The sequence below is a fragment of the Hoplias malabaricus genome, chromosome 7 (assembly GCF_029633855.1).
Source record: "Hoplias malabaricus isolate fHopMal1 chromosome 7, fHopMal1.hap1, whole genome shotgun sequence".
Lineage (NCBI taxonomy): Eukaryota > Metazoa > Chordata > Actinopteri > Characiformes > Erythrinidae > Hoplias > Hoplias malabaricus.
The window spans coordinates 2,542,574-2,563,065 of NC_089806.1; the positions used below are offsets into that span (position 1 = coordinate 2,542,574).

The following is a 20,492-nucleotide window of genomic DNA, read 5'->3' on the forward strand; positions in this document are numbered from 1 at the left end:
TAGTGTCTAGTTTAGTCTGTTTTCCTTATTTTTAAAGTCTCTGTTTTGTTATTTTCAGTTAATAAACGTTTACTGTGTTTTAGCGAGTGCGTCCGCCCTCAGTCAGTCCGCTCCGTGATCCTGACACTCTACAGCATCAGCATTCATTAATACTATGCCACATCTTTATATTCTATACAAACTCAGCAACAGTGAGTGCAGTTAGAATGTCAATAATCTATTTTATATTAACTTGACTTTCCAAAAACCTATTTTCAAAGGTGCAGATATATTTTGAAAAAACATTTATTTATTTTTTTAGCTCTGATGATCTTAGACATAGGTGTTTGTTACACACTTAAGTATCTTTCTGATATTTGATGTTGTTTTACTTCTTGGAAAGTGTAAGAAGAGAAGAGACTATTTTAATAGAACTTTAGCCAGCATGAAATGCAAAGCTGTATTTACTAGTAACATTTGATTATCATCAAGTGAAATGTTTATTTGTACTTGGTTCTTATTTATTTATTTGGCAACAACGCTAGGTGGGTTTCCATCCAAAACATTCTCAAATATTTTGCGCAATAAAGAAATATCGGCAAATATGCAAAATGAAAACTACACTTTTGCGAATAAACTTCCGATGACATAGGGCCCTGTGATCAGGGACACCATCGAAACGAGGGAGAGATCTAAGTGGGTCGTTTATATCTAAAACACACTTTATATCAAAAAGCTTGATGCATTATTTATTTATTGGGCACTAAGATAAGAAACCCAGGTGCTGGTCTGAGGACAGAGTGGTAAAGTGAAGAGATGAGAGAAGAGAAGGGAGAGTCGGGGGAGTCTATTAACAGCCCCTTGTCGCAGGATCAGTCTGGGGCTCCAGGGGACGCTCTGTCGCAGTGATTATAAACCAGCTGAAACATCATTATTTATACAAAAAACCCTTATTCATAGCCCTTTTGCACATTTGTGCTTTAACGATGTTCTAACTTTTCCACCTTGTCAGACCATAAAACTCTTTTTGCCATATTTGCCATCTTTTTTGAATTCTGGCATTTTTCCATTCTGGTTTTTTTCATGTACATTTTTAATTTTTGCAAATCGTAATTTGCAAACAACTCGGTGGATGGAAAATCCTCTACTGACTGCCTTGGAGCTACAATGTCATAAATAGGAGCTTCAGAGGAGTGCCTAAGGACGTCATAGAGCAGGGGTATCAAATAAGTGGACCGTGGTCCAGGTCCGGACCCATACGCTGTTCTATCCGGACTTGGACCTGTAACTGATAAGCTGTTAAGGGTTTAGCGATCTAGGAAACTCACTGATTAATCACATGTGCTTCTGCATATCACACATGAGGCTACTCAGCCAATCAGATTTGTACATTATGATGAGCGCTGTGACTCCAATGAGTGACCTACACAGGGCAGGGCTCCAGATGCCGCTGTCCTGGGACCAGTAGAAATAACCAAAAAGGATGTGATAAAAGCTCTTTTGGGACACTTTTGGGACGATAGTGTTGTCTGAGGTAAAATTATTAATTCATTCATTATCTGTAACCGCTTCTCCGGTTCAGGGTCGCGGTGGGTCCAGAGCCTACTTGGAATCATTGGGCGCAAGGCGGGAACACACCCTGGAGGGTGCGTCAGTCCTTCACAGGGCAACACACACAGTCACACATTCACTCACACCAATAGACACTTTTGAGTCGCCAATCCACCTACCAACGTGTGTTCTTGGACTGTGGGAGGAAACTAGAGCACCTGGAGGAAACCCACATGGACACGAAGAGAACACACCACACTCCTCACAGACAGTCACCTGGAGCAGGAATCGAACTACCTGCTGTGCCACCGTGCCACCCCTATAGTATATTATATTCCATTATATACTGTTCCTGGATCGGGGCCTTGTTATGGCAAAAAGGCTTGTGTGGTCTCATGACCTCCAGGGCTATGTCGTCGGGAGCTGTTAGCTCCCATTATGGTCTTTTATGGAGAACAGGTCTCGAGTGAAGATCCAGACAAACACGATCCAAGAAGCATCCCTATGAGTAAAACCATTAGAACTCTGCCCGGCAGAGGGTTACCAGGACCTATCCCTGGAGCCAGGCCTGGGGGTAGTGTCTGACGGCAAGCGCATGCTGGCTGGGCAGCCCACGTGGCCTGGCCAGGCTCAACTAAAAACGCAATGTGGGGGGATCATGCGGGTGGTGAGTAGGGGTGTGGTGCAATGCCCATTGGGCACAGAGTGGGAGCGTAGGAGCCCCTGGTGTCATGGAGCTTGGCAGCAGAAACTGGTTCTTGGCACGTGGAAAGTAACCTCACTGGGGGGGAAAGAGCCAGTGCTGGTGCGTGAGGTTGAGAGATACCAGCTAGATATAGTTGGGCTCACCTCTACACACAGTGTGGGCTCTGGAACCAAACTCCTCAAAAGGGGTTAGTCTCTCTCCTACTCAGGAGTTGCACAGGGTGAGAGGCACCGGGCAGGTGTGGGGATACTCACATGTCCCCGGCTGGCGCCTGTACAGTTGGAGTTTGTCCCAGTAAATGACAAGGTCGCCTCAATGCGGCACCAGCTTGCAGAGAGAAAAGCTACCGGACAGACCTGGTAGTCCCAAACATATAGTGAGTGTGTGCTGGGAAAAGCTGGCCGAGGACTCTGTCCGAATGGATTTTAACTCTCACCTCAGAGAGAACTTCTCACAGGAGGAGGTAGGGGGAATGAAGTCTGAATGGACCCTGTTCCGGACTTCCGTTGTGGAAGCAGCTGAGTACAGCTGTGGTCAAAAGCTTGTTGGTGCCTGTTATGACAGCAACCCAAGTACCCATTGGTGGACACCGAGGGTGAGGGAAGCTGTCAAGTGGAAGAAGGAGGCTATTTCGGGCTTGGCTGGCTCTGGCAACTTCGGATTCTGCGGATGGGTACAGGCAGGCAAAAAAGGCTGCATCTGTGGCAGTTGCTGAAGCAAAATCCAGAGCATGTAAGGAGTTTGGAGAGGTCATGGAGAATGACTTCCGGGCTGCCTCAAAGAGGTTCTGGAAAACACTCAGACAGCTCAGGAGGGGGAGGGGGACACTGTCCAAGCTGTGCTCAGTAAGGGTGGTGAAATTCTAAACTTGACTAAGCATATTGTTGGGCATTGGAAGGAGCCCTTTGAAGAACTCCTATACCCAAGAGACATACCTCCTGTGCAGGAGGTAGGGCCAGAAGTGCCTGGGTTTTCAGACTCTGTTTTCTTGGTCACTAAGTCACTAAGGTGGTGAAAAAGCTTCACAGTGGAGTGGATGAGATTCGCCCAGGGTTACTGAAGGCCCTCGATACTGTGGGGCTGTCTTGGATGACACGCCTCTACAATATTGCATGGACCTCGGGAACGGTGCCTTTGGATTGGCAAATGGGGTGGTGGTTCCTATATTTTAAAAAAGGGGACCAGAGAATGTGTGCCAATTATTGTGACATCACACTTCTTAGCCTCCCTGGGGAAGTCTATGCCAAGGTGCTGGAAATGAGAATCTGTCCTGTAGTCGAACCTAGGATTTTGGAGGAACAATGAGGATTTCGTCCTGGCCGTGGAACTATGGACCAACTCTTTACTTTTTCACAGATTGAGGGGGCGTGGGAATTTGCTACTCCAATCTACACATGCTTTGTGATTATTAGGTGCCAGGGTCGCTTTGGAGAACTGTACGGTCCTTGTACTCTCAGAGTTTGGGTCCTTGTACTCTCAGAGTGTTCGTATTTTCAGCAGCAAGTCAAGCTTGTTTAATGTGGGCATTGCACTCTGTCAGGGCTGTAGCCTGGGACAGGAAGGCTTCTGCGAGGGGCCCAGGAGGTGGCATCTCTGCTGTTTGTGGACAATGTTGTTCGTCTGACTTCTTTGCATGGAGGCCTCCAGCGTTCACTTGAGCAATTTGCAGAGTGTGAAGTGGTCGGTATGCGGATCAGCTCCTCCAAGTCTCAGGCCATGTTTATCTCCCAGAAACAGATGGAATGCTCCCTTCAGGTAGGGGGTGAGAACCTACCCCAAGTGAAGGAGTTCAAGTATTTTGGGTTATTGTTCTTGAGAGATGGGAAGAGGGATCATGAGCTTGACTGTAGATTAAGTGCAGCATCTGCAGTAATGTGGTAACTGTACAGGACCATCATGGTGAAGAGAGAGCCATAAAGCAAAGCTCTCAATTTACCTGTCAGTCTACGTCCCCACTCTCACCTATGGTCATGAGCTCTGGGTAAAGACAGAAAGAACGAGATTGCAGATACAAGCAGCTGAAATGAGCTTTCTCCGATGGATTGCTGGGCATACTCTCAGTGATCTGGTGAGGAGCTCAGTGACTAGGCAGGAGCTCAGAGTAGAGTCGCTGCTCCTTCGCGTTGAGAGGAGTCAGTTGTTTGTGCATCTGATGAGGATGCCTCCTGGACGCCTCCCACTGGAGGTATACCAGGCACCTCCTACTGGAAGGAGGCCCCAGAGTAGACCCAGGACACGCTGGAGGGATTATATCTCCCGGCTTGCCTGGTGGAAGTTGCGGGGGACAGAGATGTCTGGGCTTTTTTGCTCGCCGTTTCCACCATGTCTGTCATGTCTGGAGGAATAAGTGGAAAAGATGATGATGATGATGATTATATTCCAGAACTTGGCTTGAGGAAATTTGGTCTAAGAGGACCTTAATTGATTTTAATAAATTACCCCTGGCATAGAGCATCCATATTTCATGCAAGCTTTTCTCTCCATTAGCTGTGCTTTGTGAATCTGCACAGGTGAAATAGTAGACAACTGAATGTGTGTAAGCTGCCATGAAATATTTTACAGAACATTTACCATCAGCCCCATTGCATTATTGAAATATGCTATTGAACTATCTAGCATTTAAGCATTAATTTGGGAATCTGGAGCTTCTATCCAAACACTAAAATAAGGAATTAAAAATTTTTTCTTGTGGGAGTAGTTAATAAGCATGGCATAATACTAGGAAGTCTGATTTTGTGCTTCAGTATTTTTATGCCTGTTCTTCTGAATTTCCATAATCACACAACTGGACATTTTTATGTTGTGAGCACACAAGCACACAAAGATATGGTTGTATGTGCTCTCTCTCTCTCTCTCTCTCTCTCTCTCTCTCTCTCTCTCTCTTTATATATATAAAATGAGCACGGAGATCAAATGAGCTTCAACAGAAGCTTCTGCTGCTCCATCCTTACAGCTGGATTGTGTATTTGGAGTAAGCAGTGGCTCATTCTTGTTTAAACAGCCACTGAACTCTGCCAACACAAAGAGAGTAGATAGGGGCAGAAAGGTGCAGTGTTGATGAATCCTTGTGGTGTTTTGCCTCACCAGGGTCACCATGTCCCCAGGGATCAGAGTTAAACAGTAATTGTAATTAATAAGAGTTAAATATGTAGGTATATGTAATAAAAGCAGAATTAAATATTTACCAATATTTTTGAACTCTGTATTTTATTGAAAATTGTACAAATGGGTCAATGGGTCTCATTCATGAAACACGAACAGATCGAATTTGTTCATAAATCATTCCTAAAACACTGGAATTCCATTTAGTGAAACGACTTCTTTTTTAATGGGTTGCTGTGGTCAGCTGACCTTCTAATGCTTCTTGTGTTAAAACGGCTGAAGGGCAATAGGAATTCAGTTCAGAGGAGCTTTCACAAGATGCTTTATGTGTTGTCAGTATCTATATGGTTTCGCAAGCACCAGACTGACTAATGACATCAGTAAAAGTCACTGATACTTTTGAGTTTCTAATACCATCTGTGGTTGAGTGTAAATAGTGTTTTTCTTTGTTTTGATCACTTTAAATAAACTTCAATCACAGGAACGTGCCTGGAAGTGTTTGTGAAGTATTCCTCATGGAAAAACATCTCTTTATCTTTATTCAAGCTCACACATCCTCAAAACACATACTGGAAAAGGATAGCTCATAACCATAGTAGAAGAAGAAAAGTTACCTTTATTGATCCCTTTAGGGAAATTCCTCCACATTTAACCCATCCATGGATGTGAACACACACTAGGGAGAAATTCATTATGTACAATAGGGCCAGAGAACATGCACATAACTGGAGCAGCAGGCAGCCAACAACCTCAGTGCCCGGGGGCATAGGTATAGGGCACTTCAGCCATTATTTAATGCCCCCCTCCACCTGTCTGGGAATTGAACCAGCGACCCTCCAGCCACCACAGTGTCTCTATCCTCAAGGCTACGGCTGCCCCAGACAGTGGTGAGGAATGCAGGCCTGATCCTGTTAGCATACATTGTGCCTAGAGCCTCTGAATCAAATAATTTTCTAAGCAGTATCAGGATATGGCAGTAGTAAATGGGTGCAAATCTTTCCATGTTGTAGTTTATGAAAAGTCACTCAAATTCTGACAACAAATAGCAGAAATAGAACCACATTTTAGATGCATAGAGGCCTCTGCATGTTATTATACCACCATCTTAGATTATATCTTTTGGTTGTTTTAAAATGACTAGTTATCAGAAAACTAATCGTTTGGTAAAAACACTACTGTTTGACATCAGTGTCTTGATGAATATGTCTCATGATGTTGCCTTAACTGTGTGTATTATATTCTTTCTATGTAAATAACATCTGTATCAAATTGTTTTCCTTCCTGCAGCTTATCTGGGTGTACGATTACAGAGGAAGGCTGTTCTCCTCTGGCTTCAGCTCTGAAATCAAACCCCTCCCACCTGAGAGAACTGGATCTGAGCTACAATCACCCAGGAGATTCCGAAGTGAAGCTGCTCTCTGATCTACAGCAGGATCCACACTGTGCACTGGAGAAACTACAGTGAGTTTTACACACACACACACACACACACACACACACAAAACAGTACATTAATAATAATTCAAGTAAATTTTATTTCAGTGTTTTGGGGACAGATGGAGGAAATGGTATAATTTCTGAAAAGCAATTCCTGAGGGGGATGCCAAAGTAGGCTGCAGTCTTTATGATCAATCCGTAATACCATTCTTAATTGAAAACTTGGCTGACGAATAACATTTTCAGTAGGGCAGAACTGTAGAGTAGAACTGGCAGTTTCTCTTTATTAAATGTGTATGAGAGAGAGAGAGAGAGAGAGAGAGGAGAGAGAGGGGAAGAGAGATGTCCAAAATAATCAACCTGTGAATACATCAATGTATTTTTTTTATTTGGGTTTCAGAGAATGACGCTGACAAAAACACATAAACATGACACAGGTGCCTTCCACTTGATTACAGAGAAGAGAATGTTTTGCTTTCACTTAGTATCAGGGGTTCTCAGTCAACTATGTTTCCATGTAAAAATATAAACACTTTCTACCTCTCAGTTCTGTAATATGTAATGTTAAATAAATCCCATTGCAAAGGAGATAAAATTAATGTTGTGTTCCATAAAATATACAAATTAGACTACTTCAGGTGTGTAAAGCAAAATATATATAAATAAATAAATAGCAAGAAATAAGTGATAAATATTCTTCCCACGCACTGCTAAAAAGTCAGAAAAAGTCTTGCAAGAACATTATTAGTTAATATTAAGTATTCTATTAGATAATTAGACAATTAGTACAAAACTAATGAAACATTTGCTCAGCCACAAACTGAGCAAATGTTTCAGCTGGACTAACACAACCTAAAATTATTAACTAGATCATTGGGCAATTGATGAATATAGTCCATATATCTCATCCTTGTTTAAACAGGCACTGTCCAACCTAAAGAGGGTGGTTTAGATAGAGGCAGAAAGGTACAGTGTTAATGGATCTTTGTGGTGTTTTGACCAAAGCATGTCAAAGTCATTTCAATATGTCCCCAGGGATCAGAGTTAAATTGTGGAAAATTAGGTTTCTGTTCTCTTATATATGTAAAGATACATTCATATATGTGATGTTATAATAATGAGGTGGCTCGGTAGCGCAGCAGGTAGTGTTGCAGTCACACAGCTCCAGGGAGCTGGAGGTTGTGGGTTCGAGTCCCACTCCAGGTGACTGTCTGTGAGGAGTTTGGTGTGTTCTCCCTGTGTCTGCGTGGGTTTCCTCTGGGTGCTCCGGTTTACTCCCACGGTCCAAAAACACACATTGATAGGTGAATTGGAGACTCAAACATGTCCGTAGGTGAGCTGTTTCAACAACTTGATTGGAGTCCACCTGTGGTAAATCCAGTTGACGTGACATGATTTGGAAAGGCACAGACGTGCCTATAAAAGGTCCCATAGTTGACAGACCATCTCAGAACCTGAACCAAGGAAACAGCATCGAAGGTCCCAATAAGCACAGTGGTTTGGAACCACCAGGACTCTTCATGGAACTGGCCACCGGGCCAATCTGAATGATCGGGGTAAATGGGCCTTGATTAGGGTGGTGGCAGAAAACCAGAGGGTCAATCTGGGAGAGCTTCTGCATTGTTCTGTGGAAAGAGGAGAACCTACCAGAAGGACAGCCATTTCTGCAGCACTCCACAAATCAGGCCTGTATGGTAGAGTGGCCAGAAGGAAGCCACTTCTCAGTAAAAGGCACATGACAACCCACTTGGAGTATGTCAAAAGGCACCTGAACAAAATTCTCTTGTCTGATCAAACAACGATTGAACTCTTTGGCCTGAATGCCAAGTGTCATGTCTGGAGGACTCATCACATGGTCAATAATATCCCTACAGTGAAGCATGGTGGTGGCTGCATCATGCTATGGGGATGTTTTTCAGCAGCATGAAAATGGCCCAAAAATGGTGTGCCAGGTTTGTAGCATCATACTCAAAAGGATTTGAGGCTGTAATTGCTGCCGAAGGTGCTTCAACAAAGTATTGAACAAAGGCTGTGAATACTTATGTGCATGTGATATATATATATATATATATATATATATATATATATATATATATATATATATATTTTAATAAATTTGAAAAATTCCTAATAAACTTTTTCACTGTCATTATAGGTTATTGTGTGTAAAATGAAGCTGAAAAAATTAATTTGATCCATTTTGGAATAAGGCTGTAACGTAACAAAATGTGGAAAATGTGAAGCACTGTGTATACTTTCCGGATGCACTGTTTCTGTCACGCCCTTGTTCTGTCGTGTCTGTTTTCCCCGCCATGTACTCACTTAGCACATGGCTCTGTTTGTTATTGTTCATGTCTCCACCCTAGTCCCGCCTTATTCCTGCCTCTGTCCTGTTATTGTCTCCAGTTGTTCCTTGTTTGTCTTGACCTGATATACCCCTGTAGTTTGAGTGCTCCTTTGTCTGGTGTTGTGTGTGTGTGTGTGTGTGTGTGTGTGTGTGTACATGTGTGTTTCATGGTCTTTCTGTTCACACGTGTCTACCCCGGTTCATGGCTCTTCCCTGTCCGTCCTTGTTTAACTCTGTTTAGTTTGTTTTGTGTTTATTTTGAGTCTGTCTTTGTTTAAATAAATTTCCTTGCATTTACGTCCGTCTCCTCGTCCTTCCTGCGCAACCGTGACAGTTTCTCACCACTATTTTCAGATGGAGACATTTTACAGTTAAATAAAATTCCCTTATCTTTAAATTCATTTTCTTTTGAAGAACGAAGAACTGTGAAGAACATATCTTTATAACTATATGAAGCCTGAGTTAGCACTAGCCAATGTGTGGCCCAGGTTATTACTATACTGTAATATCATCTAAAGATCTCACATCTAAAGATATTCAAATTAACCATTAGACGTTTAAACAGTACCTGTACCTGGTGTGTTGTGATCAGTAACTTTCAGTGACACAGACTCCACTTGAACAGAAGGAAGATCTTAGCCAGGAAAGAAAATCTTATCTCTTAAAAACACTTATTTTCTTGTTAAACACTGAGGTCTGTGCACTCAACACAGTGCTTTGAAAAATGTTCCTGTAACTTTGGGTGAAGACCCCCACAGAGCAGGTGTGATGTGGTGGTGGATCATTCTCAGTGCTGCAGTGACACTGACGTGGAGGTGGTGTGCTAGTGTGTGTTGTTGAAGATATAATAGAAATTGATAAGTATTTAATGTTAATGCATTTGGATTAATGTTTGTTTGATTGTGTTTTGTGTCTAGTGTGGAACATAGAGGGAGGAATTGGATAAAACCAGGACTAAAGAAATGTGAGACACACACACACACACACACACACATAATTATTTGTAATTTCCTCATGTGTGTGTGTGTGTGTGTTTGTTTTTTTTGGGGGTTTTTTTTAAATACAGATTCCTGTGCTGTGACTCTGGATCCAAACACAGCACACACTGGTCTCTCTCTGTCTGAGGGAAACAGGAAGGTGGAGTGGGTGAAGGAGAGTCAGCCGTATCCAGATCATCCGGAGAGATTTGATGGATGTTGGCAGGTTCTGAGTGCGGAGAGTTTAACTGGACGCTGTTATTGGGAGGTGGAGTGGAGCGGTAGAAAGGTTGACATATCAGTCTCATACAGAGGAATCAGGAGGAAAGGAGATAGATCTGAGTGTGTGTTTGGATCCAATAAATTCTCCTGGAGTCTGGAGTGTTTTGATAACAGATATAGTGTCAGACGCAATAATCAGACAACTGTGATATCCTCCCCATCTCACTCTAACAGAGTTGGAGTGTATCTGGACTCTTGGTCCGGCACTCTGTCCTTCTACACCATTTCACCTCACACACACACACTCACACACTTACACACATTCACCTCCACGTTCACTGAGCCCCTCTATGCTGGGTTTGGGGTATATTACAAATCCTCAGTTCATCTGTGTAAGACAGAATAGACTGTCTTAAAGTTATACAGAAGAACACTTTGTTGTAGCCATAATCCTTTTCCTGTATAGAACTTCAGCCTATTCTTTGTCAATCTGAACATGCAAAGTGTTCTCCATGATTCAGAACTCTATGTAGCACCTTTTAACTTACTAAAGAACTACTGAAAATCTGTCATTTTTAGTGTGTTGTTTATGAAAGTCAACAACACTAAAATGTAACATATTTAAAGCATTCAAAGCACACCATTAAGTAAAGCACTTATAAAACATTTCAGTGGATTTTTTTGATATTATATATTTTATCCAAATACTAGATAAGTTTAAATATTAGTGTACTTTATTGTTTATAGAACTGAAGTACTGCTGAAGTAAAATGTAATTGTAATTATTAAATTAGAAATTTTCTTTTTAATAAAATAATAATAAATGACTGTGAAATACACCCACTAATATTAAAATATTTTAGTACATTGATATATGCTTAATGATTACCTGGGTATTTAAGTAATTATTTTTGATCTACTAATTAGTAATAAAACAGTACTAATATGTATTTAAAATTATATGAAGTTACACTTAATACCTCCTCTCCTCAAGGGGTTCAGTGTCTTTAGAATTGTACTTTAGTCTAATTGTAGATGTTAAAGTTGTGTTGGTGTCATTCGCCCCGTGTAATCTCCAGTACTTTTATTGTGTTCTTTTATTCTCCACAGTTGTATAATGAAAGATTACAGAGATCCCCCTCTCCTTCTGAAAAAAGAGAATGTAATGAACCTTTAGGGAACACAACTGGACTTTAACACCACTGCTGTACCTTTAAAAATACACTACAGGGTGGGCCATTTATATGGATACACTATAATAAAATGGGAATGGTTGGTGATATTAATTTTCTGTTTGTGGCACATTAGTATATGGGAAGGGGGAACTTTTCAAGGGGGTGGTTACTATGGTGGCCATTTTGAAGTCGGCCATTTTGGATCCAACTTTTGTTTTTTCAATGGGAAGAGGGTCATGTTACACATCAAACTTATTGGGAATTTCACAAGAAAAACAATGGTGTGCTTTGTTTTAACGTAACTTTATTCTTTCATGAGTTTATTTATAAGTTTCTGACCACTTTTAAAATGCGTTCAAAGTGCTGCCCATTGTGTTGGATTGTCATTGCAAACCACTTCTCCCACTCTTCACACACTGATAGCAACACCGCAGGAGAAATGCTAGCACAGGTTTCCAGTATCCGTAGTTTCAGGTGCTGCACATCTCGTATCTTCACAGCATAGACAGTTGCCTTCAGATGACCCCAAAGATAAAACTCTTAGGGGGTCAGATCGGGAGACCTTTGATGCCATTCAACTGGCCCCTGATGACCAATCCACTTTCCAGGAAACTGTTCATCTAGGAATGCTTGGACCTGACACACATAATGTGGTGGTGCACCATCTTGCTGGAAAAACTCAGGGAACATGCCAGCTTCAGTGCATAAAGTTAGAAACACATCATCATGTAGCAATTTTGCATATCCAGTGGCCTTGAGGTTCCCATTGATGAAGAATGGCCCCACTATCTTTGTACCCCATATACCACATCATACCATCAATTTTTTTGTTCCAACAGTCTTGGAGGAATCTATCCAATGTGAGTTAGTGTCAGACCAATAGCGGTGTTTTTGTTTGTTAACTTCACCATTCACATAAAAGTTTGCCTCATCACTGAACAAAATCTTCTGTGTAAAGGGAGCTGTTTGTGAGTCGCTAATATCTGCCGAAGGGATGTTCGACTGATGCCACTCTCCTGTGGCAAGTGCTACGCTGTGGGCTCTTGCTGAATGAAGCTAGGACAGCCACTGATGTTTCTTCATTAGTGACAGTTTTCATGTCCACATTTGGTAAATCCAACACTGAATCACTTTCACGAAACTTGGGAAGCAGTTTGCTAACTGTAGCATGGGAGATGGGTGGTCTTGTAGGGTTTCTTGCGTTGAAATCTGCTGCAATGACCCGGTTACTGCGTTCACCAGACATCAACACAATTTCTATCCGCTCCTCATGTGTTAACCTCTGTGACATATCAATGGATGTAAACAAGGAGAAACTTGTAAATAACGCATTAAAGAATAATGTTACGTTAAAACCAAATACACCATTGTTTTTCTTGTGAAATTCCCTATAAGTTTGATGTGTCACATGACCTTCTTCCCATTGAAAAAACAAATGTTGGATTAAAAATGGCTGATTTCGAAATGGTCACCACCCATCTTGAAAAGTTTACCCCCTCCCATAAATATGTACAAACCCCTCCATAATGTACCACAAACAGGAAGTTAATATCACCAACCAATCTCCCATTTTATTAAGGTTTATCCATATCAATCCTGTACACTGTGCCTTTAGTGACAGTAATGTAATACAAGTCATATTCGTTTAAAAAGCTTAGTGTAGTGCAGGTCATATAATACAAGTACTTTTTTTATTGTAACAAACGTCAGTTTAAAAAAAAAAGTTATTCTATTTGACACAATGTAAAGTAAAACCGCCAGACTCATATAAAAATGTGAAAAAGAGACGATATGCAACATTCCTAATGATAGAACAGGTTAAAATATACTGCAGTACACAATATTAAATCTTTATAAAGAATATTACACACTGCTGTACAATAGTTAAAATGGCAATAACATAAAAAAATGATATACACCAGACTACACATAGTCTTCATTCAGGACATTTTAGATTACACATCTTAAAATACATGGATTATGTATGAAAACCTGCTTGTCACTTGTCACTTTACCCCAAACAGTTCTAACAGTAAATATACTTCCTGTTTTGGTTTATTCTCCTTGTTCTTTTCAGAACACTTAAAATAAACCAAACAAACAATCAAAACATGCACACTAGTTTTGCACAGAAAATCACTTTTATTTTAGTGTCTTGGTTTAAATTTCTTTCCATTTATTGCATCACTTGCAGCACCATGATTTGTAACTGCTTTTGTTTGATCACTTTTGTGCCTAATTGATATTACCTGTGATTTGGTCATGTTTAAATAGTTGGTGTTGAGTTTAGCAATGTTATATATAATGTTTTTTTTTTTTGTATATAAAAATTATATATTTTTATTGTATATTTTATTACATATATGCTATATATTTTCAATGAAATATAATTTATTCAAATACTTAAACATTTCTTACTGCCTTACTACCCAGCAGCACTGCTGTGTCTGATCCACTCTCAACACACATTAACACACCACCACCACGTCAATGTCACTACAGCGCTGAGAATGATCCACCACCACATCACACCTGCTCTTTGGGGGTCCTGAGCGCTGAAGAACAGGGGGAAAAGGGGCAAACAAAGTATGCAGAGCCACACATGGACTACAGTATCAGTAATAGTAGAGTTAAAAAGAGATGCTGTATGGTAAAATGGGTGGTTATTCCCATTATTAAGTAGGTGGCCATAATATTCTGATATGACTGTATATTTTACATACACAAAAATCACTGTTTATATATTTACACTCTATTAAAATATTTTATGGTTTTATAACCCTATCAATGTAATTACAACATTCTCAATAAAATCTCTGCCTGTGTGAACAGTTTTGTTTATTCAGTTACTTTGGCTTAGATGCGTTTCCATCACATAAAATTTACAACACAATGTATTTATTCATTGTTAAAGTAAGTCAGAATGGAAGCCAGTAACAAAGAAAGAGTAAGTGTGGAGATTTGGGACTTTCACGATGTTTTACAAGTATTTCACGATGATTCACAGAAAAAATTAATTTCTAAAAAGTACACATGAAATGGGACAATAAGAGCTAAATATGTCCTGAAGAAACAAACAGACAAAACTAAGTAAACAGACAGACAGATTAACAGCAGAGGAAACAGAACAAACTGGAACTTAGCATAAACCATTACTAAAAAAGAAAAAGTAAAACTAGACAGCTATCAAAAGACAAAGAGGAACTTGAGAGACTTGACAAAATAACACAAAACACAACAACACACTAAAGTAGGAGAAACTGGTCAGGCCTGCTGCTCCATCTCCAGTCTGTGGCTCCACCCACCTGTTTCTAGATTCAGCGATGCCTCCCAACTGTCTGCCATACCAGCTTCTTGTGTGGCCCCTACAGCCCACAAGGTGGCAGCAGCAACCCTTGAAGCCCAGGAGTGGAAGCAGCTCCATTTTTGTTATAAAACCCAAGCACATTTCTAGTGCGGCCCTCTCTAGAGCCAGTCTCTCGTGTGGCAGCTCTCAGACTTGTCCACAATAATGTCCAGATTATTCCCAATATGGCTGTCTGACCAGTCCACTGTAGGGCCAAGTCTATCACAGGCACAGTCAGCTAGGCAACTCCCGGTGCAGCTACCTGACCAGTATTCATCATGTTTCCCCAAATCCATTCCCTTACCATTATCCAGCCTGAACAGTATTTGGTTTCACAAACTTTGTCATGATTTTTCCTGAGAGTAATGTTACTGGATTTTGTGAATGTTTTGTGTCATGTTTACTGCTCTAATGTTTTTGTTCCACAGGTTGTGTGTAAATGCTACTCGTTAGATGCTCCGATTGTTTCTAAATTCTATATTTGGTTTTCTGGCTTGTGCTGTTGTCTTTCGGTTCTTCAGATTTCTTGTTTTCCATTCCTCGTGACTGCTCCAAGCGTCTCTAGTTAGTCTGTGTTTCAAGCCTAGTCCTCTTGTCTTGTGATTTATTGTGGTTTGTTTCTTTGTCTCAATTTCTCACTGGTTTTGTTTTCCTTCTCTATCTCTTGCAGTCATTTCATGTCTCTTTCCTCTTCATGCTGGTTGGTTCTTATGTTTGTCTTTTTCCATTTTGTGTTCCTAGTTCCACGTGTTAGTTCCATATATAAGCTCTCATTGTTAGCTGTGATTGTTCACTCCCTGTGAGCTTCAGGTCTAGCTCTCTGTCTAGCTTTTAATTTAATTTCTGTCTAGTTTTGGTTCAGTTTTGTTTAGTCTTCTGTTTATGTCTCTCTTTAGCTCTTTGCTTGGTTTATTCAGCTCATCTAATTCATATTTAATTTCCTGAATTATGTTTGCAATGTTTTCTAATTAGTTCCTATTGATAGTCCCTGTACCTGTGTTGTCTATTGTTTTCTCTTAGTTGCTCTTTTTGTTTTAATAAACATTGGCATCTCTGCACTTGTGGTTGGCACAGTGGTGCAGCAGGTAGTGTGTCTGTCTCTGTCTCTGATTCTGTGTTTCTCGCACTATGCCCTGCATTACATGACAAACTAGGAAACCACAACAAGCATAAAAACAGATAGAGAATGATATAAAACAGAGAATAACTAGGACATGAAAGTGAGAAATGGTGAGAAAAGGGGAAAATATAATGAAAGCAACTAAGAAAAGGAGAAACTAGGTAAAATGGAGGATAGAGGGAAAAAAACAGACTTGATATACAAAGGAAAAGACTGATTAGCCATAAAAGAGAAATGATAAACAATGAAATCATGAATCAAGATGAGCACATGGGGAAAGTAAACAAATCCAAGAGGCACATGCAGACAGACTCTGAAGAAAAATACCTAGCGTAAGAGAAAGACAAAACAAAAAGAAGACGAGTAGGGCTGCTACATAAACAAATAAACAAAAAGCATTGGATAAGCAGTTACAGATAATGAATGAATGATATTGTGTGTGTGAAATTGTTGGTTTAACCCTTTAAAAATCTCTCCTCCTGACAGTCCAGTGCTATGTGAGAAATTTATCCAATCCCTAGTTTTAGAGGTTAATAAATACTAAATTATGTTAAATCAAGTGTGCTGTTGATTTATCAAATCCATACTATCAGGAGAACATCTGGAATCAAGTTCACACTCACTCACATCTACTACTCTTTAGAAAAAAAATTACTTTAAAAATTTTAAAAAAGTTACTTTATTTAGGATTTTGTACTTACTGTAATTACATATAATTTTGTAGGAGGACAGCACTTATTGAGAAGATAAATTATTTTAAATAATAATCTTAAGTGCCTAAGACTTTTGTACATTATTGTATATAGTTGTATGTATATAGTCATAGGATCTAATGGAAAACTGTGGACGACAGATACAAGTCCTGTATTCCACTGTCTCTGTCTTTTTCCCCCATTTACAGGTGAATAATCTGATCCCTCTGTCCCTGCGCTCTGAGAATGGAACAGATTCTTGGCGGATGTTTTATCACGACTCTCTGATTAAATTATTTTTCTGGTTTGGCTTAAAGTGTAATAAAGTAGTTCTCCTAGTCTGAAAGTGTGAGTGATCAAAGAGTTTTTCCATCCCAAATGTCTCCATACACCCGCCATAGGGCACAGTTTGTCATAAAATAACAGTTTGTGAACTCACATAGTGTTATATGTTGAAAATTATTTTTTTGTGAAGTATATGATTCATGTTTTCTGGTCTAATTTGTGTCTAAATATTTTCTTAATGCAGTATTTATAGTTTTATTATCTGTGATATGCACTATGTATGTAGTATGGCAGTACTTTGGGAGACGGTCCGAGCTCCTCTGCTGACTGATACAAATAAGCTTTTTTTATTCTGTTTACAAACATGACACATATAAATGTGTCAGGGATCCATACATAAATTTCATTCATTCATTCATTCATTATCTGTAACCGCTTATCCAATTCAGGGTCGCGGTGGGTCCAGAGCCTACCTGGAATCATTGGGCGCAAGGCAGGAATACACCCTGGAGGGGGCGCCAGTCCTTTACATACATTTCTTTAATTTTAAAATCTAAATAAGGACTTATAATATTGTCAAAAAAAAAAAACAAAGAAACAAAAACAAAACAAATTTAAGTAGTACAGTTTTTGAGTAAGGAGTAGGTCCCCAATATGCTCTACACTGTGACATCAGCTGCAACCCATGGATATTGGTATAGGACGGACATGGCAGAGTCACTTACTGATCCATGTTCCAGTCCACAGTTTCAGCTGGACCATAAACGGGCATAACAACATAATGATATGAGAAACAACACAATCTACATTACATTCAACACCTTACCTGCTCTGATCTGTCAGTCCTTCACAGAACACACTCATTCACACACTCACACCTATGAAAACTTTTGAGTATCCAATCCACCTACCAATGTATGTTTTTGGAACGTGGGAGGAAACCCACGCAGACACAGGGAGAACACACCACACTCCTCACAGACAGTCACCCGGAGGAAACCCACGCAGACACAGGGAGAACACACCACTCTCCTCACAGACAGTCACCCGGAGCGGGACTCGAACCCATAACCTCTAGGGCCCTGGAGCTGTGTGACTGATTTTTAAATAACCCACTGTGTAAACTGGACTCACTGAGCTGCATTACATATGCTCCATTATCACTGTGTGTTAAGATGTTCTGGCAGTCTTAGATAAGATGGTAGTTTATAACGTAATGATTTGTTGAAGGTTGTTGGCACTAAAATATTCCTGGCAATTGTAATGTTGTTGCTTTGTAATGTCTGTTTGCTAAGTTATTTTTTATTGTCTGTTTGCTGTTGCTTTATGGATGCTAAGATATGGTCATGATGGTCATTAGGCTGTTGATATGGAATAATTTAGGTCGTTAATACAGTGTGCAATGGTTGATATGTTGTCTTTAATTGGATCCTCAGATGTCGGAGGTTATGGCCAAGGCTTTTTCAGGTTGATGCACAGTGGGTGTTTCTCTGATATCCGAAAGTAGTTGGTAAGGTGTTATTAGGGAGGTGATATGGTAGCTTTGGTGGTTGCTATCATGCTCCATGTGGTTGCTTTAGTGTTGTTAAGCAGTTTGGTTGTCAAGTGGTTTGGTGAGACATTCCTAGATGGTTGGAAAGTTTTCTAAGGTTGTTGCTAAGGTGTTGATTGCAGGTGCATTTTTTAATAATATTATAAATGGTTGCACAGCTGTTATTAAAGGGTTTTATGCTATCAAATGATGATGCTGTGGTTGTCCTATGTTTCTTTAATGGGGTTCCTACTTGTAGCCATAATGTTGATTGACAATATTTAAGTTGTTGTACAAATGCTGCTAAGAGATTGCTGCACAGGTTTGTCTCACTTTCACATCACAGACTGACTGCTGAGACCAGACCTGTTCTTCACATGCTTCAGACACAGCTCTCAACACACAGAACATAACGGACCAGTGTACACTCATTGTAGCTCTATTCTTCATTTGTACTTGTCTCTGTTTATAAACTGATATCTGCCGATTGTTCAGTTTGATTACCACCTGCATGAACCAGAGGAATATGGGTCCCACTTACAAATATTTGCTTATGAGAATCCTCTGCTCCGAGGGAATTATTTTCTCCTACTCTTGCCTCAGCTTGGTCCCTTGGGGCTAGCACCTGGAAACATATAATGCTGCTTTGTGACAACACCTGTTGTATAGAGCAGTTGTAGAATAATTGTTGCTAAGGTTTTTGCAAAGTGTAACTTAATGGTATACAAGTTTGTTGCTAAAGAGTTGGTGGGTGTTGCTAATGTATCACAGATGGTTGCTAATTTGTTACTGTGGAGTTGTTGTAGTATTCCTGGTGGTGGCTAAGGTGTTGCTAGACTCCTGTGATATCAGTTGAAATGCGTTGTATTCTATACAAGAGGGAGTGGCTAATGTCTCTAATGGTTGTTAAGGAGTTGCCGCAATGTTGCAATGTTGACTGTGATCGTATCCAAGTGGGTTCCTTAGGTTTTTGATATGGTGTTCACACAAGATGTTTCTGAGCTATGGTCATTACCATGATATATAAGGTGGTTGCTAAGATGTTGCTAGGTGCTTTCTATGGCAACCATGGCCTAACGAGAAGTGGGCTTAACAGCAGCTACACAATGATATGAATATTCTGTCAATAAATAAACATTATTATTATTATTAGCCAAGCATAAAACTTTAATGATGGTGTATTTTACTGAGGCCCTGAAAAGTAGCCCTCAGGACAGTCAGTCAGTTAGCAGTGTTTAGCTAATGATGCAGCAGCACCCTATTCATGATGTCAGTTCACTCTCTGCCACAGAAACTGAATGATGTTGTGTCTGATGAGGAATGGTGTAGTGAGATAATGGAGAAAGTGAGAGTGTGTGTACAAGAGAGAGAATGTGAATGTTCCTCCTGTCCCAGTACTCTTACTTGTGCCCTCTCTTACTTAATTAATTGAAACATTTGACTGACCCCAAGATTTATTTTTACAAAATTATATAAATTTCAAGTAACCACAATTTGATACAATAATATGAAAATTACACAGAATAAAAATGTAGCTTTGTACCGTATGCATTTCAATAATGACACAGGGATTTAGAAAATTAGAGTGAGTAAATCCTGTCACACTGATGAGCATAGACAAACCATGTACTGTTGGGCTATAAGACTGACACTGAATGGACAGTAGCTTTGTCAAACTGACTGACGAGTGTAGAAGGAAGGGAGTGTCTATCTGCAGCCAGACTATTGGGGGAAGGCCCAAATGCACAGCAAATTAAAACGAAAGCAAGAGCACAAAAGCACAAAATACATCCATCAAAATGAAGATACCTGGGCTTCATTTTAAAAACGTGATACAGGAATTCAGAAAACGAACCAGTCACAACACGACAGAAGTTTTATGGAGGAGCCTGATGTGCATCACAAAGCAACAAAGGCACAACAGATTAAACAGATGATTCCTCTTTCTGTTTAAAACTAATGCTAGGCTTGATTACATTCACAGCACCTGAAGCATTAGTTGTATTGCATTTTAATACACTG

The 20,492-nt window shown here is 40.1% G+C and overlaps 1 protein-coding gene across 4 annotated transcripts in view; it reads left to right on the top strand.

Moving 5' to 3' along the window:
- LOC136701574 (NLR family CARD domain-containing protein 3-like) overlaps positions 1-20,492 on the top strand; it is an 87,958-nt gene that overhangs the window by 28,432 nt on the left and 39,034 nt on the right. For 2 of the 4 annotated variants that reach the window (XM_066676165.1, XM_066676166.1), the window contains one exon: positions 6,626-6,799. In XM_066676165.1, the coding sequence (XP_066532262.1) occupies positions 6,626-6,799 (174 nt within the window). Of the gene's footprint in view, positions 1-6,625; positions 6,800-10,039; positions 14,319-20,492 lie in introns of those variants that run through there. The other 2 variants (XM_066676168.1, XM_066676167.1) reach the window with 2 other exon arrangements.